This window comes from Oxyura jamaicensis, chromosome 1 (assembly GCF_011077185.1).
Source record: "Oxyura jamaicensis isolate SHBP4307 breed ruddy duck chromosome 1, BPBGC_Ojam_1.0, whole genome shotgun sequence".
Lineage (NCBI taxonomy): Eukaryota > Metazoa > Chordata > Aves > Anseriformes > Anatidae > Oxyura > Oxyura jamaicensis.
In genome coordinates this window covers 108116308-108143059 of record NC_048893.1, presented here as the reverse complement: position 1 = coordinate 108143059, position 26752 = coordinate 108116308, and the positions used below count along the sequence as shown (strand labels likewise).

Below are 26752 nucleotides of genomic sequence, written 5' to 3'. Positions count from 1 at the left end.
CTGCCTTAATATACTAAGTATAGATTCCTTGTAGGGAGCTGAGGTGAATTCATGCTATCTGCTTAGTATCACTGCCTAAAGGACATTTTTTGTTTGTTTGTTTTTCAGTGCAAACCAGAATATAAAGTCCCTGGATTGTATGTTATTGACTCTATTGTTCGTCAGTCTCGTCACCAATTTGGAACAGACAAGGATGTCTTTGGGCCAAGATTCTCTAAAAATATTACTGCCACATTCCAATATTTGTATCTCTGTCCATCTGAAGACAAGGTACAACCATGATTTCTCAAGTGTTGTGAATTGATAAGTGTTATTACAACATTTACATTTACATGAAAGCTAATTTGGTGACTCTGTGTCCTTGTAGTGACTATTTATTATATGAGATGGTAAAACATAGCAAGAAAGATTGTCAATGGTAATAGTTAAATGGAAGTTCTAAGTTATACCCCCCCAAAAAAAAAACATTTTGCGTAAATTCATCGCTTTTGCTCTGTGTATGCAGACACGTGTATAGTGTGTGTGTGTGACTATGCCAAAACTTTTCTTCTTCTTAGTGTGGAAGGTGGTGTCTCCCACAGAAAGGTGTTACAGAAGTGCCAGAGTTGTAGCAAGTGATGGTTCTGCTCCTACACCTTTTCTAAGAAAATGACTATCTTTATTTCTTCAGCCTTGACAGATCCCGCATATGAGAATGTAATTGCTTCTCCCCATTGTGAAGACTTACTTGAGGCCTCAGTTTTCTTAGTTTATCCTTAATTTCTTAATGGTCCCAGTTGCTACCAACAGAAGATGGCTTTTATGCCTGCTGTTGGAACACATTCAAAAGGCTCCCGGGATAAGTGCGTTTTAGGTGTTGCCAGTTGGTTTGCAGAAAATTGCCTACTCACTGCAGCACTAAGAGCAAAGTACTTTTTTTCTAAGTGACATTTTTTTCTGACTTCCTAACTAAGCTTTTGAAATGTTTTGATGCTCTGCTGTTTTCTAGGATGGAAACTGATGACCTTGTTTTCTAGGATGGAAACTGAGTCTGATAATCTGAAACTTAATGCGTGAATATCTAGAACCTAAACAAAAAAATGACCTGTAGGTGCAGAATAACCATGGCTAATATCAAAAGAGTGATATTTGTATTTTAATGGCCTTTCTGTAAGATTAGTGTGGGATTGAAATTAGTGTGGGATTTTCAAGTCTTTCAGAGAGATAGAATAGTTGAGGCCAAAAATGCTGCTGTTTTTGAAGTTTAGCTGTTCTTCAGTCTAACATCTTGTACAGAAATAGCTATTCCAAGTTTGTCTAATTGATACTATTGTAGAAATATTTTGTTAAATTCTTCAATCATTTAGTTTATGACAGTACCAGTGGATTTGCATGGGTGTATGTAACTGAAACACAGTAAGGAATTTGACTGTAGAAATAAGAACAGAATCAACTCATTCTTGGAAGCTGCATTAGAACTGAGAAGTACTTAAAATGTATATGTGTAAGTCAGATGACTAAGTACATAAAAAGGATGGGTATGCCAAGATTAAACATAACATTTATTCTGTCTTCTATCTGTTTGCATGCTATACCTGAAGCAGCACATCTAGTTAGGTATTATTGGTTAATGCTAGGCTAAAGAAGGAAAAACTACTTTCCAGCTTGTTCCTTAAGGTTTATTTAAAAAAAAAAAAAAAAGGAGCAAGCTTAAAATAACAGCTGTCAGTCAGAGGTTCTAACTTAATCTTTCTTCAGTGATCAGTTAGAGAATTTTCCATCTGCTTTCCTGATCTTTTGAATACTGATAAAGATGAGTTTTCTGGTGCCAGTATAATTGGTTGGGTTAGTAGAAAAAAGTTCAGTCTCCACTAACTTTGAAGCTTTGTCCCAGTATTTTATGGTCTAATTGCCCCTCTCTCCACTGGGCTTTTCCAGCTCATCTTCATTTTCTTTCTCATCACATTTGTTGTTTGTTTCACTCCTTTATGACTGTCTGTGAAGAAATGGTGGGGCTGATGTGAGTTGTTGGCAGGTTATATCTTTGCCATATACAAGGTCTTGCTGACCTGTGTGACAACATAGAGGGCTATTTAAAAGGTATGCCCAATTCTGTTGAACTTCTGTACTGATCAACCCTTTCTTCTCAACGTTAAAAAAAAAAAAAAAAAAAAGATGAAGTTGGAGTTTGTGAATTAGGAAAGCTGTATTTAGCATTGATGTCTGCTTTTGTTTCGACAGAGTAAAATAGTCCGTGTCCTGAACCTTTGGCAGAAAAATGGTGTTTTTAAAATTGAGATCATTCAGCCTCTTCTGGATATGGCAGCAGGAACTAGCACTGCTGCTCCCATGACAGAAAATGCTACTAATAATGAAGGTATGAATGACATCATGGCTTTTTCTACTTCTTTTAGAAATGTTAATTGTATTAGAAACTTTCTTGCTTTTATGTTAAAGTGCTACTAATAGTTTCAACAGGAATGTATTAATAAATTCAACTTCGCTGTCACAACTAAGTGACAACTATGCCTATGTCACACCTATGGCCAGCTGTAGTCCATACTGATACTGTACTTCAGAAGTTATCAGAATGTGAATGATCATTTTCAAAATACCTCAAATCAATACTGTGTGAATGCATATGGATGCACATACTTTCAAAAAGTTAACTTAATGCTCACTCTTAAAATAATCTTTTCTTTAGTCTGAAATATTTTTTCTGTTGCTTCTTAGTTTTATAATTCTCATGTCCCTTTTTTTAATGTTAGACTCTGGATCCATAAAGCATGATGTTCAGTGTAAGAGCTTACACTGAATCATCTTAATGTCTGAAAGCAACAGCTATTAATCTCTTTCAGTGTGAGACCCCAGAACATTTTATGCTGGTGTTTCAAATCCAAATTCATAAACAGTAAATTTAAGAATTATGGTAGGCTTTTACACGGACTACTGGTAGAAAACCACTGACCTAAAGAGTAAAGTAATGACTGCCTTCTCACAGTATTTTCACTGACCTATTTTATGCCACATAAAAAGCTGGTAGTGAGGTTACTGAATCGTGGAGGAGCAAATGCATACCACAGCTCCCTCTTTATCTGAAAGGTCTTCTTTTTGAGTTTCTGTTTTTCAGTCTTAGTTTTCGTAACCTCCATATTTGCTGCACTTGTATATGTTAGAATAGGACTGGCAAAAATGTGATAATGTGAATGAGGTGCGGTGACAACAAGATAACGATGCACGGTAGCATGAATAGAATCTTCTCCAGTGATGTTTGGGAAAATATATTTATTGATATTGTTTTTAACATGGTGAGGGTAGGGGGGAAATATCTCAGCATCTGAACTCAGATGCAGACTGCTGGCTATATGGTTTCATTCAGTTTTAACAGACAAGTGGCTCTATTGTTTCGTCTCTGTCTTGTTACTGGTAGCTTACAGATCGGGTGCCTTTTACGTAGGTGTTCAACCTCATTTCAGTCAGATTATTCACGTGCACCGGAGGGGTTAATTTGGCCCTGAAATAAACATGCTAATGATTAATAATAAATATATTAATGCATTATATGAAATAGAATCTCTTTCACTTACAGTGCTGCAAGTTCTGTTAAGCCAAAAAGAGGTATTTTTTTTTTCTCCATTGAGCAAGCAAATATCCCTCTGAATATATACAGGAAGTAATTTGGGAGTTAAAGGATATTTTAAATCAATCATGGATCTTTTTGCAGACTTTTTATGTAACATCTGACTGCTTGGAAAATAGTATTCAACATTTGACTCTGCTTGCTGCTTGTCAACACTGCAGAAGCTTAAGCTGCAAACAGATGAATGGGTTTAAAGACGTTGATATTGTGAAGCAAACATTTTATTAGTTTCTCAAAAAAAAATTAACTTTATTCCAATGTACAATTTTTTCAATATTCCGTTAAAATATATTCACTGAAGAATAGTTACTTGCTCACAACATGGAGAAATTGCTGGTATTGCTGCTATTTTATGTTGTACTAGCAAAATGTTTGTTAAAAACCAGTGCGGACTTGATTTTTTTTGGTTTAAATAAGCTCCTGTGGATAGACAGGTGTTTCAAGGAGGCAGATGTATGCACTGAGTACAGTTTTGGGGTAATGAAGCTTTTTATCCATTCCTATGGAAATTTTAGGTTCACCGCCCCCTCCAGCAAAGGTTACTTCGGAGCCCCCTCAAGTCACTGCTAATTCAGTACCGACGATGCCACAGTTGCCCAGTTCTGATGCCTTTGCAGCTGTAGCTCAGTTGTTTCAAACAACGCAAGGACAGCAGGTAACATGTTTATATGTAAGATGAAGTTGGGGAGGGGGAAATGATGGAAGAAACATACTTAATTTGAAGCAATTAAAAAAAATAAATAAAGGAAAGAAAAAAGAAAACCTCCCTAAGTCTTCAATGGAAAACTTGTAAGAGCTGAGGTTGTTATTTGAATGTTCCGTGGCCTTTCTATCGAGATGATTGTATTCAGGAAAAGTCAGTTATGTATTAGTAAAGAATTAGTTCTGAATTGGTACAGTTGCAAAGTTTCAAGACTAGGCTGAAAACATAGAAAGAAAATTGAATTTTATTGTTCGGTACACTCAATTAAGCAGCTGCAGTGTTGGAAGGCCTAAATACTGAAATCTTGTGATGTGCTGAATTTTGCCACTGATGTAATTTAAAAATGACTTCTTGGTCTTGCTGAAAATTCTCCACCTTCATTGTTCAGTCAGGTTATTGGTTGTGTGCATCTATGCTATTGGTGTTCACCCTGTGCTATAGGCTGATTTGATACAAAATTTATATCTTACAGTTCTAATAGTAATATATACAGTGACATTTATTTAACACTCTATGCATTTTTTGTAGCTTCAGCAAATTCTTCAGACTTTCCAGCAGCCTCAAAAACCCCAGTCACCGGTCATAGATAACACTGTGATGGCTCAGGTTCAAGCTATTACTGCTCAGTTGAAAACTACAGCAACACAACCACCGGAACAAAAAGCTGCTTTTGCACCACCTGAGCAAAAAACATCCTTTGACAAAGTAAGTTTTCCTTTGTTTCTTGTGTTTAACATCTTCAATTCAACAGGAAGCTATTTAGTGGATAACTGAATGTCTTCCAGATGCTGGGGGGAAACAGTGCAAATTTTGTTTGTCTTTAACTTGGAGGTTGCCTTCCTGTTTTTTTAGACTTTGCATTTTCTGAAGCTTAATAAAACTGATTTTGAACAGCTTAGTTAATTTCATTTTTTCCCTGCTCCTAACTTTTTTTTTTAATTCTAGAGCTGTTAAAATTATGGTTTCCAGTGATATAAAATATGGCAAAAATAGTAAGCTCACTGTAATTCCTTTTAGAAGCTGCTAGATCGGTTTGACTATGATGATGAGCCAGAAGCAGTGGAAGATTCAAAGAAAGAAGATTCAGCTCCTTCTCCTTCAGTTTCTCAGCCAACTTTGTAAGTTTTTTGTGTGTGTCAGAATAAAAGTTAAACCACGTTTTGTTATTAAAAAAAAAATCTTTAGGTTACAAAGCTTATTAAAATTCCAAGTTACTTCAGTGGTTAACTGTTACAGTCCAAAGTTAAAATGTTAACTTCTGGTTTTGTTTTTGTTTTATATACCTTGGTGATTCAGTGTGGGTTTGGCATGTTACATCATTGATTGAAGAGTGTATTTAGTGGAAAAGCTCAGTTTTGATTTCAAGATGAGTTCTGTATCTTTATTGTACTACTGAGCGTGTCATTTGTTAGTAAGCAGCTGGATTGCTTTACTGGCTGGGGAAAAGATGATTTAATAAACAAAGTTTTATTTATTAGCTATTAAAAGAAAATTGGCTTTGCAGCTTTAAAATCTCAAAGATCAAATACCCAGGCAAACTAACACGGACTCCTCTTTCCCTTTTGCTATGAATTCTGATAAGGGCTTAAATTACATGATCACGTACTAGTTTTTTCCACAGGACCTCTCTCTCATTCAGTGCACAGGCTGGATGGTGCTCAATACCTGGGTCAGTCACTATTTCCTTTCTTCCCTGCTTCAGTATGTAGCCCCATGTCTTATTTTCTGTATATGCCATCCAAACCCTGCTCTGAAAAACAAAACCACTAACTTTGTCATCAGCTTTCTTAGTGTGTTTTATCACTTTAATGTTCCACAAGTATTAATTAGTTAATTAAAATACCTTTAAAGTAAATGGGTAGTATTTTCCCTATAATACAGATGGGAACTCTGAAGTACAGAAAGATGAGGTAAGGTCAAATATATCCACTGCTTGTATATGCCCAACTGGTGATCATTGGACTAGGCTTTTCAGCTTGTTGATAGTCTGTTTAAAGCACTTCTAAGCCTCTGTCCTTATTATCTTATACTTGTGTAAGATGCTTCTAAAAATTGGATTCCAGAAGTCTCACTTTGAGCAATCAGAATCAAAGGTATCCTCTGAAAGAGGTATTTTTGAAATCTGTATAAAAAACTGATTTGTCCAAAGTCATGTAAGAACTGTAGGGTGCCTGTGTTTTAAAATGGTACGAAGTTTCATTTCATATCACCATTAGGTTTCTTTATCTTCCTAAAATCCTGTTTGTTTTCTTACGCAAACTGCATCCTTGAAACAGGTTCTACTAACTGCACAGACCTCATTAATTCCCCGAGCGCTATCCATTCTGTGTGTTGAATCAGGAAGTGAATGGTATCACTGTGATCCTTGTGTGATAGACACATCCCTTTCTCCACTGCCCTAAATTCCTCTCAAACTAAAAGATTTTTTTTTTCACAGTGAAGGTTTGGTCACTGTCTTTTGTTCCCATAAGATAAACTGGAAAAGAGGATAGTTAACCTAAGGTAGACAACCTTCATGAAAAATTTCCATAAACTTATGGCTTTAGCAAGATAATATGAGGAAGGGGAAGAAAGAGGCTTTAATTTTATTTTCCTTGTAGCACTTCTTTATGTGTTAAAGGACTGCTCTTAAAATAGAGAAAAGATAAGGAAGATGTTATTTTTGTTTTCATTTTTAGAGAGGAAATGAAATCATAATATTTTTTTGTCTAAATTTAAAACAAGAATGTGTAAATGTACATAGAAGTATGTCAAAGGCAAAAAAAAGTCTGTCTACTGACTTGTCTAACCAAAATATTACTGTTTTTAGTGGATTTCCAGGAGAAGGTATACAACAGCCAGTATTTCCTCAACTCCCAAATATGGATCCTTTTCAACAGCGAATGATGGGAATGCAACAGGATCCAATGCGCCACCAGGTAACTTCAGGGTTTTTTAGTTTCTTCCTTATCCATTATGTCTTCTGTGTTTTGTACTTCTCTTTGATGGAGAAGCAGGGAAGTGATGTTTCTGTTAGTGAAAAGTGAATATGGCTTAGTCCTCCAACTTTCCCAGAAAAGATAATTTTGTTGTCTATTCTAGTTAAGCTTTGAAGAACGTGTTTTTTATTCCACATGCATAACTGCCTGACCTACTTAATTTTTCTCAGGCTCCTGGGTTTTTATTGTGACTCTGGAGCAGAGAAACAAATTTACTTCTGGAAAATCTAATATATTTTTCCTAACTGAAGGTTTTTGCGTGTTTTGTTCTTGAAAGGTCCCACTTCCTCCCAATGGGCAAATGCCAGGTTTTGGTCTCCTGCCTACCCCACAGTTTCCACCAATGGCTCAGCCTGTGATTCCGCCAGCAGCACCTGTGCAGCAAACTTTTCAGTCTCCTTTCCCAGTACAGAGTGAATCACACATGCAAAAACCACATCAGCAGGTGAGGACCCTTTGAAATAAATAAGTTCTTAATTTACAGTGCTCTCTAATACTTGTCTTTATCAAATGCACATAATTTGTTCAGGAGAGGAAATTTCATGATAACTATCTCCAGTGGTGGCTGTGAGGTTTGTTCATCCACGAGAACGTTGGATAGCCACAGTGCCACATGATGAGTTAGGTATTTCAGGAATCTAGCAAAAACAGCATAGGTATAGTATGCTTCTTTCTGTATCAGATTCTGGATTGCATTTTTTGTCCACTGAGTTCTTGCTTCCCCTCATCATCCCTTTTCTGTCTCCATCATGCTTAAGGAATACTTTGTTCCAATAAGTTCTAACAAGGCAATCCCAGTCTGGAGAGAAACAGTTTGAAAAAGCTAATTTTTGCACTCTGAAATAGAGAAAATGGACTCGAAGTCTGTAAAAGTTCTAAAAATTCACAGTGTATGTATATGCCTCTGTCCTTCAGAGGATATTGTTGGTATGGTGATTGCTAAGAAGAAATCAAAGAACAAGCCTCCGTATAAACCTGTATTTAAAAAAAAGTTTCTAAATTTCGTACATGAATTGAATATATTTACCTCATTTATTCTGAGGAAAATTCTAAAATGAGAAAAGGAAATGATACCAAGCTGTCATTACATGTGACCTGTGATGTCACAGGTTCAATAAATAACTTCTGCTTTCCAGTTGGAGTAAAGAGAATTCTCAAGTTATCTTCCTAATTAGTTTGTTAGTCTTGAAGTGTGTAGAATCAGTAAATTTTAACAAATTGTCTGTACAGATGTTCCCTGCCAGGGCCTATGAGTTTGGTCACAGAGCAATCTGCTGACTGACTTTAATGATATTCTTTGGACATCTATATGGTGCTGAAATAAAGGAAAATGTGAAGAAACAATTTACAAGTTGAAGATGAGAATTTTACCCAAATTATTTTTGTGTTTTCAGTGGTTGTATTAAATTAATTTACTACCAGACTATCTTCCTGTTGGTGACTTTAGTAGTGGTGAGGTTTCTGAGGAGAATGGCATTACATTTTAATTTCATGTATGTGACTATTTAATTTTAGTGCTGTTACATAATTCAGTATAGGCACAAAATGAAATGAAATACTTGCACCTGTAACACCAGTCAAACTTCATATTTTAGGAAATGGAAGTGGAACAGCCACCTATTCAAGAAGGAAAACGACATATTTCTGACAGCAGAAAATCAAGATCTAGATCTGCATCAAGGTAAATTAGTGAAATCTCTTTTAGTTTAGTGAGGGTATATGTTATATGGAGTATTGTATTTTAACATAAGGAACTTAGGAGTACCCTGTCCAAAGATTTGAAAGGGCATTCTGAGTACTGGGGAGAGCTGGGCTGATTGGAGCTCAGAATTCGGTTCTGTGTTGTCAAATCTACTGTGGGGTCGATAACTTCTAACTGTGAGAGAACAGAGAATAGTTTAGAGGTGAGCTAATTTCTCAGGCTGTTCCAGGAGTTCATTTTCAGTGCCTTAGGACAGTCTTGTTACTTGTATTTTGTGTTGACTTTGTGGGTGCCTCACTCTGCATACTTACTTGCTTTCGGGACCGCTTCTCAGAAGTGCCTAGTTCCGTGCAGGTTGGATTCTACTACTGAGTGCCAAGGCACACATGTAGCAAGTCTCCTTTTGATTTAATCTCAGGATTACTTCCAAGAAATTACCATTCCATATATGATTCTGTGTATGGACAACACTAGTGAAACACTAGTGGTAGTCAGAGCTATTGAGGGCTTTAGTTGAATTCCTTCCCCCATCTGTAAGGAGTAAAAAAAAATAATAATAATAATAAACAAAAGCAGTAAATTGTTGGTTTAAACTAGGTCACCTAAAAGGAGGCGTTCAAGATCCGGCTCACGCTCTCGAAGGTCACGTCATCGTCGATCTCGATCGCGGTCCAGAGATAGACGCCGACACTCTCCTAAGTCTCGATCACAAGAAAGACGTGAACGTGAGAGGGAGAGAGAACGTAGATCAAAAGGCCTTCCTCAGATCAAATCAGAAACTGTTAGTGGTAAGTTCACTTTTTCTGTTTATCATTGATAAATTGATGTAACTGTGAAAATTTTTGTAGTACCATTTTTCATATACTCAGCATCTTCATGGTTCATACATGGATTTTTTTTTTTTGTGCGTGTGTTCCCAGTGTTTTCTACAATGAATTGTAGAGTTCTCTAAAGTTGAGGGCACTATATCGTAAATACTGTGCCTAAGTAAAAGGAAATACTAGCAAGACAAACTTAGGTATTTTAGAAAAACTGTAAATGTTGAAAAGATACACAACTTAGACTTATTTTTTTAACTGAATGTTGACTAGTCCACTTACCTTTAATAATATATGATGTGTGATGAGAATCTCCCAGAAGACAACTCTAAATCTGATGTGTGATAATTTTTATTTTTTTTACTTAGCAAACTACCATCTTCACAAAGAACACACCAGAGATAGCCCAGTGTATTGTGACAGGGGAAAAAAAATCAGACTGTGTAATTTTTAACCATTGTCTGTTCTTGCTCTGGTTCCATTTTTCATAGTACTAGAAATCAGAGTTTAAATAAGCATCAGTTTATTGATAATGTATAATTGTATCTTCAAAGAGCTAGAAAGCTAAAATCTGAAAAAAATGTAGCTATGTCTTAGGTACTCTCCCTTCTCTCCTTGGAGTGAAGACACTGGATCGCCTAGTACCATGTAGAATACTTTCTCTGATCTGAATCCTTCTTCTCCTCTCCATCCATTTTTCTTGTGTTTTGTGCTATTTGACATAATCTCCAAGACTGAGCCAAACAAAATAGAAGTAAACTGTACTGTGAATTATTTTCTGAAGTATTTTCAAGCTGTCAAGAATCAAATCCATCACATTTCTGTTCTTCCTTACACTAATAATAGACAATTGGGCCTTTGGGGATATCTCCAAGTCAGAAGTATTTTGGCTGTAAGGTAGGAAAAGAAGATGAAACACCGTTTTTTTCTTTTCTTTCCTTCAAGCCGTGCAACATGAAGCAAATTGAGCACAATAAGCTGAGTGTGTGGTTGTGATTTTTTTCTAATGATTCAGTGTTCTGTATTCTCAAACCTGAAGCAGATCTTTGACATGGAAAACATATAGGCTAATGTCAAAACTTCTTAAAGAATGTTGGCTTTGCCTGTGTTCGTAGAAAAAATATAGTAGATGTCTTCTAAATATTCTTGGGGGGATCAAATAAAATGAAAACATTCCTTTTCATATAAAAGGAACAAAAGATACAGAGTTCTAACTAGCCAAAACCTTGTGGATGGCAGTAACAGTAGTTTAAAGAGACTGCAAAGAATTAAAATTTAATTTAAAATATCTAATGGCAATGGTGTAAGATAGCTTTTGCCAACATCTCTCTCCAATTGTCATATAATGCCTTTTACATTAACAATTTTGTATCAGGTAGTGGGGAAAAATAGGTGAGTACTGAATGTTTTGATAGTACTCTTGAGGGAATGTGATACCACATGCTAATCTGCTGTTTTATTGCCTTCAAGAATGGAGTGAAATAATCATATTGATTACTTTTTTCCAAAAGAAAAAAAAATTGTCAATAATTTTTCACTTAACCATTGAGAGAAATGGCACTGACTAGGTTGCTAAAGATGGCAAAAGTTCTGCTACTCACTGTAGTTTGTCACTGCATTCTGGAGGAGAGCTCCACTAGTAGCATGCGTGTCACCATAAACAATCTAAATACTCATCTTGCTAGTAAGTACCACCCATATTGTGATGCTGGCCCATAGTTTTGGATTTCATACCGACTAGAGTTATCTTTTTGTGAAATATCCAGTGCGTGTGTAAGGGTATTTCATGGAGCAATCTTAGCAGCAAAGCATACTTTCATTTTTGTAGTTATTTGCAGAGCTGATGATCATCAGAACTCGCAAGTCATTTTAATAGTAAACTGGACAGCTCAGCATGTGCAGTACAGGAATTCCGATGCAGTCACTGTGGTTCACTCTTAACTCAGCTCTGGGCAGGAAAATAAAGAGGCCTTTGTCAAATACTCCTAAAGATACACCTTTTGTTGTTGTTCTGTTTCGTTTGGCTTTTTCATTTCGTTGTAACTGGCTATTTTAACATGACTAGTTTTAGCTTACGAAGCGTGTATTTACAAGTGCTCTTACAGACTTAACTCTTTGTAGTTTGTAGTACTACGCTTTGGGTAGGACAACTTGACAAAAGGACTACACAACAGGATGTTGGAAGTCTTTTGGAGGAGTTTGGCCCAATTGAGTCAATAAATGTAAGTATAAATGGTGCAGTGCAAGCCTTGCTTTCAGAAATGCTTTTCAGACTGTTCTAAGCTAGCTTTATTTTTGATACATTCAGAAGATTCAAGAGCTGTCATTTCCTTTGATTGTGTTTTCTAATGTGTAAACTCAATTTGTTTGGCCACTTTGAGGGACGAAAAAGAAAAAAAGGGCAGTTGCTTTAGTTGCTTGCTCTTTATATATTGATGCCTATGGGATAATTTTCTTAATTACCCCTATCTTCATGCAACTCATGCTTTCTCTAGAGGGAATTGAATGAGAAAGGGTCATTGAAGAGAGAGGTTCCTGTACCTACTGAGTTCCTTGTCTGCTCCATTTTATGGTTGATTATAGGAATTAATAGGACTTTAAGCTGGTGTTCTTTCTTTTTCTAGTTTCTCTTCTGTCATTTTAGACGCAAGCATAGAAAACCGTTATTATATTGCTGTATTAAGGATATTTTATATGTAAATAAAAGTTATGTTCCAGTGGCGATGATATTTTATTAAAACAAACATAAAAGATGTGACTAATTTTCTTGCTATTCCCAAATTTTGTTAAAATATAATTGAAGCTTTTTCTCAAATCCATTGCAAAGAAAAAAAACTTATTACAAAACTGCAGGTGAAAATGAATGAAGGTGCAGATAGCAATTTGTGCTATTTGGAATAAAGTTGGAAGTATTAGTATATCTTGTTTCTTCCAACAGATTAACTGATTCCAATGCCATAGCACTTCCATGTGCACTACTATTTAAAAAAAAAAAAAAAAAAGGATTAAATATGCAACGGGAGCCCATATTTTAACATTTAATGGAGTTTAAAACTTCCTGCATAAGAGTTGCTTCCAATTTATTAGAATCTCTTATTTCCAGAGGATGCTGGCTATTTTAGCTTCTTAAACTAACATTCTCTTTCATATTTAATAGTCTCTTTGAAACACCTGCTGATGTTCCAGCTTACTGTAATTTAACACTTGTATGTTGCTCATTGCTTTGTTACTGTTAGCAAAAACTATTTATTTTTTCCTTAAAATACAAACAGATGATACCGCCCAGAGGATGTGCCTACATTGTAATGGTTCACAGACAAGATGCTTATCGTGCCCTACAAAAATTGAGCCGAGGCAACTTCAAAGTCAATCAGAAATCTATAAAGGTATTTCTTGTAAAATGTCAGGCTGTTCTAAAATTACTGTAATTACTGGAATAATTTTTATTGTAATCTAGACTTTCTGATATTTCAAATTTTTATGTAGTTGCATACGATCATTTACATAAACTTATGAAATAACCTCTTTTTTATTGATAAGTATTCTTCTGTCATGCAATTAAAGGAACTTCTATCAGTTTCTCTGAAAGACTGTCAGTAATAATGTATTTGAACAACAGAAATGGTGTCCTTTTAATCATTCCAGTGGACCATAACTATGGTTTTTTGTTGTTGCTGCTTATTTATCTTACCATCTATAATTAAACACAGTTATAATCCTACAAATAATGCTAATAATTAAGAATGCATTAATTAGTGAAACTTTTCCCTTTGCAGATCACCAAATTAGAGAGTGGCACTGTTTTCTGAAGGGAAATAAAATTTATTATAGTGATGGGGGAACATTTAAAGAAGCTGCCTGTATAAATTTTTACAGATTACGTGCAAGAGAGAAGCCAAGACATAAGAGCTAATTGTGCCTTTAAAAAAAAAAAAAAATATTTTCAGAGTGTTTCTTCCTGCTGTTTCAATTAGAGTATTTTGTTTGCTTCATAGCCATTTTTGGTGATGCTATTTTGTGATAACAGATTATTAAAACCATTAAAATCAAAACATTACTAACTGCATCTATTTTTTTTCTCCAAGATTGCATGGGCTTTGAATAAGGGAATAAAGCCAGACTACAAGCAGTATTGGGATGTTGAATTAGGTGTTACTTACATACCATGGGACAAAGTGAAACCTGAAGATCTTGAAAGTTTCTGTGAAGGAGGAATGTTGGACAATGAAACTCTTAGTCCAGGTAAGGTATTGCTACATCTTTAAATGCTTTTAAAAATTGTCCTTTTTACTGATACCCTGAATTTGTTGTGGCTAACTTTCCTGACTCTGAAGTGTGTGTGAAATCGTTGAAATAGCTACAAAGAGCAGGATGTGTAACCAGTAGACTAGAGAGACTTTGTAAGCAGTTAATGACAGTCATCAACAGGCACGGGTTGTACAGCTGGGTTATTGGCTTGGGCTAAAATTGCACTTGTATACCGGACAAACTGAGCTGCACTGGGGTTTGCCATTGATAGTAATGTTGCAAGTGCTCACTAGTCCCAGAGCCAGCCTGGTGGTCCACTGGTTTGTGTGAGGTATCCCTAGCAGAGGAGCCTGCCTTTGGAGTATTTGTGTAGCAGCTGATGACAGCAACTTGATAATTTCCATTAAAAGTGCCTTTTATTTTTCTACTTAGATCAGTTTCAGTTCCATTAGCAAGTTTTGTATTTTTCTTGCCCTAACTAGAATTCTTGTTATTTTGTGTGTAAAGCAGTGAAAATAACAGGCTTCTATTTTATATTAAGAATGTATTAAGAAAATTATACCTGTTTAAAATCAGCTTCAAATCAATATAGAATTGCTAGCATGCTGGCTGCTGTGATTTCTAAAAGTAATACTAAATGAATGCAGTACTTAAGAAAATGAAGTTGCTTAAGGTTCCTTGAACTGGTGCTCTAGACTCCTGTGTTGGTTGTAACAGTGCAACCATTGTGTGGTGTTCTGTCTCGCTCCCAAAACGGTATTTCAGGATTTTGACATTCTGTCTAACTTGCCCTAATTGGGTGGTTATTACTCTCAATAGTAGCATGTCTTCATCACAATACACATGAATAAGTAGTGTGTGTTTTTAAATCAAAGTCTGTCTAACTAATGACTCTTCTCTGATCCCTTCTTTCACTTTAGCTGTCTTTTCTCAAGAAGTTGTGACAAACAATAGGGGCCGTATTTCCTCTCTAAATGAGCTTAAGGCTGTATTTGATATTTTCATTTTCCCATTTTGCTGTAATTGTTCATTGTTGTATTCTCCTTTTCCTTTGTTCAAGACTTGAAAATGCATTTTTTTCAGAAATGAATTCCCAAATCATTAAAAAAAAATGCTTGATTCTTGCCATAGAATAATGGAATCTGTTAAAAGTTTGTCCCAAAACAGCCTTAACTGTTTTTGCTATAGATGACGTCAAAATCCCAGACATAAAAATGCTGAGTGCAAAGAGTTGTTAAATGGCTAATGAAAGAATTAATCTTGCTTGCCATTTGTCAGTGATTTGTTGTAACTGTGTTCAAAGACGTTGGATTTTTTTCTCAGAAATATATGTAAATGTTTCTTATGTCTGTGTGCTTTTCATTATCTGAAAAAAATGCTCTAATTATCTCATTCTTGTAAACATCACAAAGTACATGGCTTTTACATGGCTTGACTACTTGTCCACTTCTTCTGAACTGATTCATAACTTATTTGCAGAGTGGAAGGGGATTCCCAAAAAGTCTGAAAATGAAGTAGCTCAAAATGGAGGTGCAGAAGCTACGCATAATGAACCAGTGTCACCTATACCTAAAGCTTTACCTGTTCCAATTCCCGTTCCCATGCCTGCACCAATTACAGTACCTCCTCCACAGGTGAGAGTTCCTTCCCATTTGCTCTGGATATCTGAACAAAAACTTAACTTGAATAACTATTTACTATGGCCATACACATAAGTTAAATAGAAGGGAGAAAATATGGTGAATAACTTTTGATCTGATATTTTGTGCATGTTGTTGTGTCGTTAAGCACCTCTTAAAAGTGCTCTTGTTAGCAGTCTGGCTATGCTGCTATTTTATGTAGACAACTTTCCTGCACCATAAATGCACCTGAAGTCCGCTACTTCACCCTCTTTATGTAGAGGAGCAATACAGTCGAATAGACTCTTCCTTTTCTGCTAAGTTGCAGTGGCAACAGAAGATGTGAAAATCTTAAAACCCATTAGGATTCGGATTGTGATTTATGCCCAGCAGGAGCAGGGTATCTGGTTTGGTTTCCTTGAAAAACGATGTAGTTTGGATGTACCAGGACAGCCCTGGGAATTGAATCCGTTCATAGTTAGGAGGAATGACGGATAACTTGCTCCAAAACTTCACTGCTGCTTTAATGCTAATGTGGCAGACCCATGTACGCTCTTTACACGCTTGGAAATATTTATTGTAGGACTGCACTTCAAATACCTGAATTTCAATCTGGATGTTTCAATCTGAATAAATTATTACAGTAGGTTATTTTTATCAATGAGATTAATTGCACCCTCATTTTTATGAATACATTAATTATTTTTCTGTGTTTTCCTAATGAGTTTTTCTTACTATTGGTTTAAATAAGCTATAGACCTTCTAAAATAGCATAGCGCTTTCATCTTGGTTCATATTGTGTATACTCTCTTTGAACAGCCTTTGGGAACTGCATTTGAAAAATTTCATATTCTGCCTTTGTTATAATGGTTCTTTAGTCAAAATTGATGTTGTGTGTTCGTTTGTTAAAACAACACTGACTGAAATTTTACCATTAGTTTCAGTAGTATGTGACAAAAATTATTCCCTTTAGTGTTTTACAGTCTTCTAGCTTTATTTGTTGGTAAAAGTCTTACTAGTTTTATAATGGTTTAATGGTATAATGGTTTCTTTCTTGTCATTGTTAAGATAATAGTATACCTTTTTCAAGTGGGAGGAAGTTGGAATAAAGCTATTTTAAATATTGAGAAAAATTATGAGTCGCATTATGGCAGACACTCAGAAAGACCAAGAACTCACATTATTTGAAGACACAATTTAACAGTTACTTGATTTGAGAACATAGTAAGTTGAATTCAGTGTTATTTTGGCACAGAATTCATGAAATGCTCTAAGGCGTTTTAAGGAAATGAACATTTGAGTCAAATCTCAAATTTCAGAGAGCTTTAATAGCCATTAGCTGTAATTAGCTTTAATTAGAATTAACCGTATCAAACATTAGCAGTTTTATTTTCCTTTAAAATCATGCTGAAAAAGAAAGCATAAAGAAAAAGTCAACGTGTTTCAGAATATATGAGTGTGGTGATAATTTGTCTCAGCCTCGCTGACTTCAATGTTGTTTTTTTTTTACCATGGCAAAGATACTTGCACCTGTACAAATCCAGGTCAGGATCAGAGAACTGGCTTTTATCCCTGGTTTATCATATTTGGCCTTTTTCTCTTGTCTTGCTGTGAACTCTTTTTTAGGCTGTGTTATACTTGATCAGTTCATTTGTCTTCTCTGGAGTGTCATAAAAATAAAACAGTTTATTAATTTGTAAATAGTTCTTAAGACTTGCAAAGTAAGTTCAGCTGTGATGATGGTAATGGTACTAGTGGTAAAAGTAATGTGGTCAGGACTGTAAGATGTGGGGAGGCTGTTACAAGAGCTGGGTAGCTGCTGATTCTGTCCAGCCTGGAAATAGGCATCAGTACAGGGATACCAGGGTACACAGTTGGTCCATCTGCTCCCTTTTCAGGCAGGGAAAACACCCTGTCCACCCTGGTTCCTCTGACCAGATAAGCAGGTTTGGTACATGTGATATGTCAAAACATCTTTGATGCATTGTCTTGTTTTGGGCCAGGGTGATCAAGTATAGGGCTGCCTGACAGATATACCCAAACAACTCTAACTGCATCATTCTCATACTTTACTCTGTTTTCTTACTTCTTTGCCCTCTTTTTGTTATGGTTGTTCCTCTCTTGCTCCATTCCAGTCTCCTCACAAGTAAACAACTGTAGCCTAATTACTTTTTCCATGCTGGTCCCAGTTTTGCTGCATCCGTAACCAGATCTGCTATTTATGATACCTTTACCTAAGTAACGTTGTCCTTACATGCTATTCCTGAATATGGTTACTTAGGCGCTATTGGCTTCGCAATGTCCTTTTCCCTATAAGATAGTCCTTTCTGATTGGGAAGTGTCTGTTGTTTACAGAGCACCCCGCTAAACACCTGACAAATCCAACCATCCCTTATGGCACTATCCATAAGCTCTGTGATCTGCCTGCAGCCCTGATGCTGTCCCACTGAAAGGTTAGGATCAGAAGGATCTGTATCGTTCTTTTCTCTGGTAGAGCCCAAACAGGCCTACAGTGCACAGGCTGCACACAGGAGCCCCCCTCTGCTTGACATTGCCTGTGAGGGGAGTAACTGCCTGCAGCCTGGCCTCCTGTCATAGCCAGTACCACTGGGACCCATTAATCTACCTAGCAGTAAGGTATTTAAAATGGATAATGTCCCTTTCCAAGTGATAGCCCTTGTAGGTAGGTCTGGTTCTTTGGCCTGATAGCATGCACAGCATGTTTTCAGCTGCACGGCCCTGGGTTGTTGGCAAGATAGGTGGCATATGGTTGTGTTGTGCTGCTGGAGTGAGCCCTTTTCTTGCCTGTAGATTCAGACCTCTCAGCCATTGCTGACTCTGGTCTCTCACTGGATCCACCTCAGTGGTCCACTCTGAGCGTAGGTCTGTGTTTAAGTTGTATTGCAGTGTCCAAGATCAAGATACATTAATCTCTTAGTTGCTGAGAGTCAGTTTCAGTTAATGGCACTTGTGATGTCAGTTGTGTTACATGTTCACTGACAAGTTTATGGGTAACTTGATGTTCCATTTTCCTAGCAAAGCTTGGTGGTGCCCTACCAAAACTGCTCTTTCGCAACGAAGCATGCTTGAGGCTTTGCTAGGGTTATAAATTTAAGTTCAAGGATTTGCTCCGGCTACCCTTCCTCCAAGTTTCCCAGTCCAACACAAAGTCTGTTTGTTTGTTTGTTTGATGGGACTTCAGCCAGAAACCAGGATCTGAGATGTGTGTACTTCCTGAATTTCCTGATATATTACCAAACCCCTCATGCTCCTTCATATAACTGGATATAGTAGTTGTGCATTGATCCAGTATCCATCCTATGCTCTTCATATTGAAACCAGCAGACTTCTTTCCAGCCTTTCCAATGGAGACTCCATGTGCTTTTAAGTATGTATTTGATATGTATGTATATCCACTTGTCTTGGAGCATTGAAGTAGACTGTGCTACCTTAGGTCACTGGGCCAGTGATATTCCTTCAATTCTCAATCTGAGAATCATGGAATGATTCAGGTTGGAAAAGACTTCCAAGATCATCCAGTCCAACCTTTAACCTAGTACTGACAAGTCTACCACTAAACCATCTCTTGAAGACCTCCAGGGATGGTGACTCAACCACTTCCCTGGGCAGCCTATTCCAGTGCCTCACAACCCTTTTGGTAAAGAAATTTCTCCTAATATCCAACCTAAACCTCCCCTGGTGCAACTTGAGGCCATTTCCCCTCGTCTTACAACTTGGTGCTTGGGAGAAGAGCCCGATCTCTACCTCACTACAACCTCCTTTAAGGTAATTGTAAAGTACAGTAAGGTCTCCCCTGAGCCTTCTTTATGCAGTCAGAAGTAGTTGTATGTACAGGCCAAACCCCAAGACATGTTCATCGAGATGTAGCTGGTGGTTTACATTACACAGTTACTGAGAAGCCAATTACTCCAGTTTCAGTGTTGCTAATAAAATACCAGTTTCTCCCCAGTGTTTGTCTCCCCATTAATAAAGGGTCTTCTCAGTAGTGTTTCTACTACTTCATTTTTTCCAGTCCACCAGCTATTGTGAAACTGTTCACCACTTCTGTTTTTGTTATCTGTCAGTGTTTATTAGCCACTGGTTCAACCTCTAAAAAAACAGAAAAACTTTAAACTGCATTTTAAATTAGATGTTATGACATTTACACATCAATTTTTACTGCCTGCATTTATTTTCTTAAAGGAAAGGTTTTAGCTTGTTACCTACAATCATATGTTAGAGGGTTAATTTGGGGGACAAAAAGTATGCCTCAGTTAGGCCTTGATACTTAGGTATGAACATCCTCTAATATGTATCTGAGTCACCCTCCTTTGTTACTTCTATTCTTGTTAAATCATAATATTTTACTATTCATCATCCCTTCTGAAGCCACTGCATACACATGCTTCAAACACTGTTTTCTCAGCTTTTAACTACTCCAGGACTGCCAACACTTAAGAAGTTTCCCCAGTTTTAGACCTCTTACCTTCTTGATACCCCTGCTCAATTGCACACACTACGTACACACTTGTTTAACAGAACATTTGTGCAGTCAGCAGTTATATCTTTGTCTAACTTCCTTCAAGTTGTTTTTCTTTGCAGGAGTGTCTGCAAACAAAAGGACCTACCAAGACTATTAGGTTACTGTTTTCAGAGCTCTTTTTCTAAAGCTTTACCTGGCTTTTAATGGAAACAGCTCTAGGGCTATTCAAAGTTAATGTTCACCTAGGTAATCTCAGCCACACACAGGATTCCTGGATTGTGCTTAACTCTTCAAAGTTGGCCTTGCAAGGTCCTAGTCCTCAGAAGATCCCCAGTGCTCCTGTCTGGCTATCTATGAGGTTTGGCTGTTCACGTAACACTCCCTAAACCACCCACAGAACCCAACCAATCATCTCTAATGGTGCCACCTGTAACTTTTGTCAGCTTCTCACATTGTTACCCGACCGGCAGTTTCTCCTGTCACACCCTGTAGTGTCTCAGATCCTGTTACTTTAGTTTAACTTCAGGCCAAGGCTTAATCAGCGTGTTATTATAAACCAAAGATAAATAATGAATTTAAAATTAAAAGGTGCAGTTCTATATTGAAGCCTAATAATCAAGGAATTTGAGCCTATTTCTTGTAATTTAAATTGATTTTGAAATACTAATGTTACAAGCTGTAACGTGCCTCAACTCACTAGCTGTTGGTAAAGAAGCTGAAACAGAAATCTGAAGTGATACCAGGTGCCTGGCAGCTTTAATCTGCAGGTTTAAGGAGAACATTTTGCTTAGTTCATTTCTTTCAGTTCTGAGAATAAGATAGGGAAGGCTTTTCCTTCTTTACTTCAGAAATAACAATTAAAAAAAAAAAAGATATGAGGGGTCTTTGTGAAGTAGTTCTGAAGTCATGCATGGTCATGCAAGTGAGTCAGTTATGGTCACTTGACTACACAGCTCTCCTTTGCTTTAGTAAACAAATCTTAAATGCAAAGTATATTTTGATTAAGCTTTTTTTGTTTGTTTTTATTGCTTTGAAACAAACCACTCTAACATACAAACTCAGGTAGAAGAAAAAAGAAAGCTTTTAATTGCTTCAGATTTGTAACTTAATAGGGCATCATACTGAATGCTAAAATGAATTCCAACTACTGTGTAAGGGGTATATTTAGATCAATTATCATCATGCATTAATAACAGTTTACCACAGAGAATCATTTTTTCTTCAAGAACAGAGGCAAACAAGATCAATGTTGACATTTTAAGTTACAAGAATTCTTTGACTGCTAATTAGATCACCTTGTTGTGAAGCAATTTAAGGTAGTTTAAATTGTTTTGTTTTAATGAACTGAACACAGAGGAAAGTAGTCCGCATCTGAACAGCAAATAATTGAGTCAGTCTTGAGGTAACATGCTTTTTCTCTTCTTTTTTCCTTAGGTTCCACCACATCCATCAGGTCCTCCTGTGGTTGGTGCGCTCCAACCTCCTGCTTTCACAGCGCCTTTAGGAATCCCGCCTCCTGGATTTGCTCCTGGAGTGCCACCGCCACCACCACCTCCATTTTTACGACCTGGTTTTAACCCAATGCATTTACCTCCAGGTGTGTGTTTGTGTATATATTTACCTAGTGATAAAGTCCTTTTTTTTAAAACCACATAGCCAAGTAACAGTATCTGCCATATAAACAACACAATGACATTTTGGTAAAGTGATGCTCACTGTTAATGTATTTTTTTATAGGCTTCCTTCCTCCTGGACCACCACCACCTATAACTCCTCCAGTATCTGTTCCTCACACTCCAGCAGTAAACATCCCAAACTGTAAGTGCTTAAACCTTGAGCAAGCAGCAGTAGAAGGACGGTATCATGCAAGCAGAGCAGCTGACGTATCTTTTAATATGCCAATACCTTGTTCCTTAGCTACAGCAGCTGGAGTCAATGAAGACACTACAAAAGATGCATCTGTAGGAAATCCCATCCCAACAGTGGTTTCTGGATCCAGAGGAAATGCTGAAACTAGTGATAGTTCCAAAATATATGGGACTGTTCCACCTCCCGTAGCACCTACTAATGTACCTGCTCCTGTCACCCAAGCTATTCCGCTTCTTGGTAAGTTCATTTTTGTATATATTCTTCAAATTTTGATTTTGCTGCTGACTTAGTTTGTGGGAAAGTAAAGCATTTTTTTTCTACTTTTAAAAAAATTCTGTCCTTCTTTTTGGCCTTTAAATAATTTTTAGAGGCTTGATTTTGCATGGAAGAAGCAGTAAAACTTCTATCATTCAAGATTTGTTTTCTGAAGAGACAAAAAAGCCATAACACTTAAGTTACAAATTCAGGACAGAATGACATGCCGTCCTCTTTAATAAATTGAGGCTTATACCATATAGAAAAGTAACTTAAAACAAAACATCTGTATGGCATATGAACTGTGTTCTACACTCAACTATTACATGTATAGAGGTTTCTGTAAATATATCTTACAGAGGATCAGTATTTATTTTAGTGTATTTTTTTAATCTATGAAAATACAGTATGCTTTTATGTATTGAATGAATTATCTTAATAAAATGGTTTTTAAAAAAAAGCTATTATTTAGTCCTGCGGTATTACAGGTTCTGAAACCTTTTTACCTATATGCTACCTTATAAATGCGTCCTTTCATGCATCAGTATCAAGAATACACTCAGAAGAGTTTGTTTCCTACTGAGGTTTATATTTATGGTATTTCACACCTCTGAAGGAGAGCCTGACAACCAAATGGAAAACATACTTTTAAGTGTGTTTCTGTCCAGAAATTTTCATTCTGTACTGCAAAACAAAGAAGGATTTGTCTCTCTGAGAGCTGAACTATGCTACTGGATTTGATGACTCCATTTTTCAGTTGTTGACTAGTGATTTTGGGTTACTTAATGTTAGAAAAACAAAATCCCCTTTAAAGGGATTTTTTAAAAACCGAGGTGCCTCTTCTCTCTGAAAATTGGTCTTAAAATCCGTCAAAGCAGACATCCAAGACCAGCACCTAATTGTTTTTAGAATATCTTGGATATTTGACAAGTAGAGAAAAATTTTAAATAAATAAAAATAATCCTGTTTTGACACCTAGGTTGAGAGCATTTAGTAGCAATAAGGATTATTGAACTATACATTTAAGACATTCTTGTCTTAATGACTGAATGACATTTTTAGCATTCGTAATACAGTATTAACCAGATGTCTTGGAATTTCATAGTGCCTTATGGCATAACTTTAACTTCTAATTCCAAGCTTTTGAAACATATTAAGTTACTTTGCAGTTTGTTGTATTGCTATACACAGAAGAAAAGGATTTTATATAATGAAGATGGGAGTGAAGTAAATGAAAAACTCATTTTATTCAGACAAGCTTTCTTACAAATTCAAGGAAGCTGAATTTGATAAATCTGAAAATGGAGAATCTGCCTTTGCTTCTATTGGTTTGTTTACCAAGTACTTAAAGAGGATAAATCTGTCCCTGGGGTCAGAGTGACTGCTCTCAATGTTCAGTCTCATCAACAAGCAGATCGGAGAATTTTTTCTTTTCATGGGATTGCAAGTCTGTTTTAGTGTGAGCTGACAACGTAGACTTGAGTAGCTAAGAGATGTGTGTTTACTCATCAACATAAAATGCATTTACTTAAGTGTCTTATTTCAAGAAGATACTAAATCAGGGAATTGGGTAACATCCTTCCATCCTGACATCTGAGTTAAGGGGAACTATTCACCACGAGGTGTATGATACAAGAAAACTGGAAAAAACAGATCATATTATTTTATATGATTAAAAGTAAAAGATTATTAGCAGTCTTTTTTCTTGCAAGGCTTTTCAGTAAGTTAACACAAATGAAACACTTCCTAAAACCACCTTGATTCACTTAACAATTGAGCTTAAGTCTGCATGCGAGAGTCCAGATGTGGTCTCTCCTTAAACGGGAAGAAAAACATGACAGAGGTGATGTTTACCACCAGGCATGCTGATCTAGATTGCAAAGCAGTGTCCCTTGATGTCTTAACCTCCCCACCATCTGCATTCAGGAGCTGGCCAGGCTGCATCGTCATTCCTCCCTTCTCATTCTGCGCATCAGGTCTCACTCCTGGGGAAATCTAAGTGTGGGAAGTGGAGTGTGCCAGGGTTTCACATGTGTGGATGGGAGATGCAGTCTATGTCTGCATCCCAGTCCTGGAGCCCAGAAGGACTTGCAGGCCTGACGGTTTAAATGTAGCTTTAGTGCACAGTTTTGTATGGGTCAGAGGTGAATGAACTGGACAAAGTGAATAGGTGTGGCATCACCCTCAGTTAGCCATGGGGAAGTACAGGCGAGGGAAATCAAATGCTGCAGCTGAAATGAACTTGTGTTTACAAGTGTATGGTTTAGCCATTTGAACATATGACTGATCGTGTGACTAGTTTCTCACGAAGTCCTCTTAAACTGCTCTTTAATGTGCCCATGATGGGGCTGTCCAAGCTGAGATGAGAAGGTGGAAGAAAGATTTGTGTGACAGCATCATGAAGCATGGCATGAGGACTCTGCTTGGGGAAGTAGGGATGAAGGGGCTTGAGTAGTTTAACAAGAAGAATGAAGAAATGTTCTTCGGATATTTGGGCAGGATAGAAGAACTTACTGCAGCAAGCTGAATTCAAGGAATGAAGATTGCTTTGAAGAGACTGTCAAAAAGCCAAATTTAATAACCTTGCTTGAGAATACCTTATGTAATCTGTACAAACGGAGGAGCTCTTTTCTAATTTTTGTAATTTCAAAATTAAGCTTATCTATCTGTTCAGTTTTTATGTGGAAGATATGTTACAAAGTAATTCTAAATGGATTATTGTAAGATTTCATATGCTTTCTTAGTAATGTAAGTTACATTGTTCCACCTCCACTAATTTCATTCGTTCCTCCAATGTAATTCTTGCCTCACTTCCAGCAAAGACGTGTGTGTGCTTCAGAGAAGTGATCTCTTGTGGACATTACGTCTTTCTTTTTTTGTGCTTATTTCTAAAAACCACCTTCAGGTTGTTTTGCTTTAGTTGTATCCTTGGTCATATTCACTGTTGTTACAGCTTCTTGTTCTTAATTTGAACAAGATGATCCAGATTGTAACCGGTTTTGTGAGTGTGTGCTCATGTCATTTTTAAATCTTCTGCTAAGCAGATATTTTAGACTCCTTTTATGTGTACATACTACAGAAAGTGACAGGCTTTTAAATCACTTTTGATTTGCCAGCTTGTTCTTAGTGTTGAGCAAATACTGTAATCTGGACCAGTAATAAATCGCTGTTGCAGATGCTGTGTTTCAAATATTCAGATTCTGTGATCTATTATCTTGATTAAACACACCGTATTGCAGTTTGTAGGTTCTGGTCTAATGCTCTTTTTACCAAAATTTCTACAATGATAATTACATATCATCAAAGAATAATATACCATAGTTCTCAATGAGCTTGGTATTCATTTCCTGTTAATGCATGCTGAACTACTCTTCTTTGCTCCCTTGCTGGATTGCTCTTCAGTAGCTACATGGTCTTTTTGTAATATCTATTAAATTATAAAAGACAGTGTACAATTTTCTGAGCTCATCTGAATATCAAACTACTACAAACTGTGTATGGGGGAAAAAAGAAGTAGGAGTTTTTGTTAACACAGGATATGAACGGTGACAAACCTAATGCATTTCCAACTTAGGACAGCTCATTTGAAAAGAATAACAAACACTGCACGCTTGCTAATGACATAAATATGAATGTTGCTTTCATAATATTACTGAATGGGAATTCAGAGGTAAGGGAACGTGAATTCTCAAGCACCGTTTATGGAATTCAGTTTTTCCTTGATGAATCCCTTGACCTGGATCAATTTATGTTGTATAAAGAAGGAATTTTAGAAATCAAATACCAGCAACCAACACTATCCACATGCAAGTTTGACTCTTGCATCCTTGTTGAAGCATCTTACATGAATAGGAGCAAGTTCCTACTGGCTTCAATGGTGGGCGCTGACGACGGTGAAAGCTGTTGGTACTTAAGGCAAGTTATTTAAACTGTGAATTGGTATTTAGGCTCTTAAAGTTTAGGCTTCTTTACATTCTTGACATGTTCTGAAGGATTCCTTATGAAACGCCTGAAAAAGACACGACTTAAAACGATGTATTTAATGTTCCTGATAGTACTTAATGTTCTAGTTTAAACATGCAGAATTCCCTGCTGGAGAATCCGGTGTGACATGTTGAATGCTGCAGAATGTGAGCATCGGTGTCATTGTGTAAACCTTTCATTTTGTTGTTTTGAGAGATCCCTAGGCTTTTGATTTTGTGTTCTCATATGTACTTCTGTCCCGTTTGCAGTAGGAGGTATACTTGAAGTAGGATTAGAATGTTAGACGCAGAAAACACCTCCACTTGCTTTCTTTTAACAACACAATGGAGAAGTAATTTAACAATTGAGGCACCATCATCACTTAGTGATCAGAGTTCAGTTAAAAAAAAAAGTTAGGTGCTGCACTTCTGTCTTGCGTTAGCATTTTTAACACTGATAATTATCACAAAGGCAACATGGGCTTTGTCCAGCCAG

At 36.7% G+C, this 26752-nt stretch overlaps 1 protein-coding gene across 2 annotated transcripts in view; it reads left to right on the top strand.

The window, feature by feature from the left end:
• SCAF4 (SR-related CTD associated factor 4) overlaps positions 1 to 26752 on the top strand; it is a 46223-nt gene that overhangs the window by 14250 nt on the left and 5221 nt on the right. Inside the window, exons 4-20 of one of the 2 annotated variants that reach the window (XM_035315605.1) lie at positions 109 to 270; positions 2221 to 2356; positions 4135 to 4274; positions 4851 to 5027; positions 5340 to 5440; positions 5944 to 5991; positions 7132 to 7240; positions 7578 to 7745; positions 8896 to 8981; positions 9600 to 9790; positions 11942 to 12042; positions 13093 to 13206; positions 13906 to 14062; positions 15548 to 15702; positions 21605 to 21767; positions 21908 to 21988; positions 22088 to 22276. In XM_035315605.1, coding sequence (XP_035171496.1) covers positions 109 to 270; positions 2221 to 2356; positions 4135 to 4274; positions 4851 to 5027; positions 5340 to 5440; positions 5944 to 5991; positions 7132 to 7240; positions 7578 to 7745; positions 8896 to 8981; positions 9600 to 9790; positions 11942 to 12042; positions 13093 to 13206; positions 13906 to 14062; positions 15548 to 15702; positions 21605 to 21767; positions 21908 to 21988; positions 22088 to 22276 — 2278 coding nt within the window. The remainder of the gene's footprint in view (positions 1 to 108; positions 271 to 2220; positions 2357 to 4134; positions 4275 to 4850; positions 5028 to 5339; positions 5441 to 5943; positions 5992 to 7131; positions 7241 to 7577; positions 7746 to 8895; positions 8982 to 9599; positions 9791 to 11941; positions 12043 to 13092; positions 13207 to 13905; positions 14063 to 15547; positions 15703 to 21604; positions 21768 to 21907; positions 21989 to 22087; positions 22277 to 26752) is intronic. The other variant, XM_035315606.1, reaches the window with a different exon arrangement.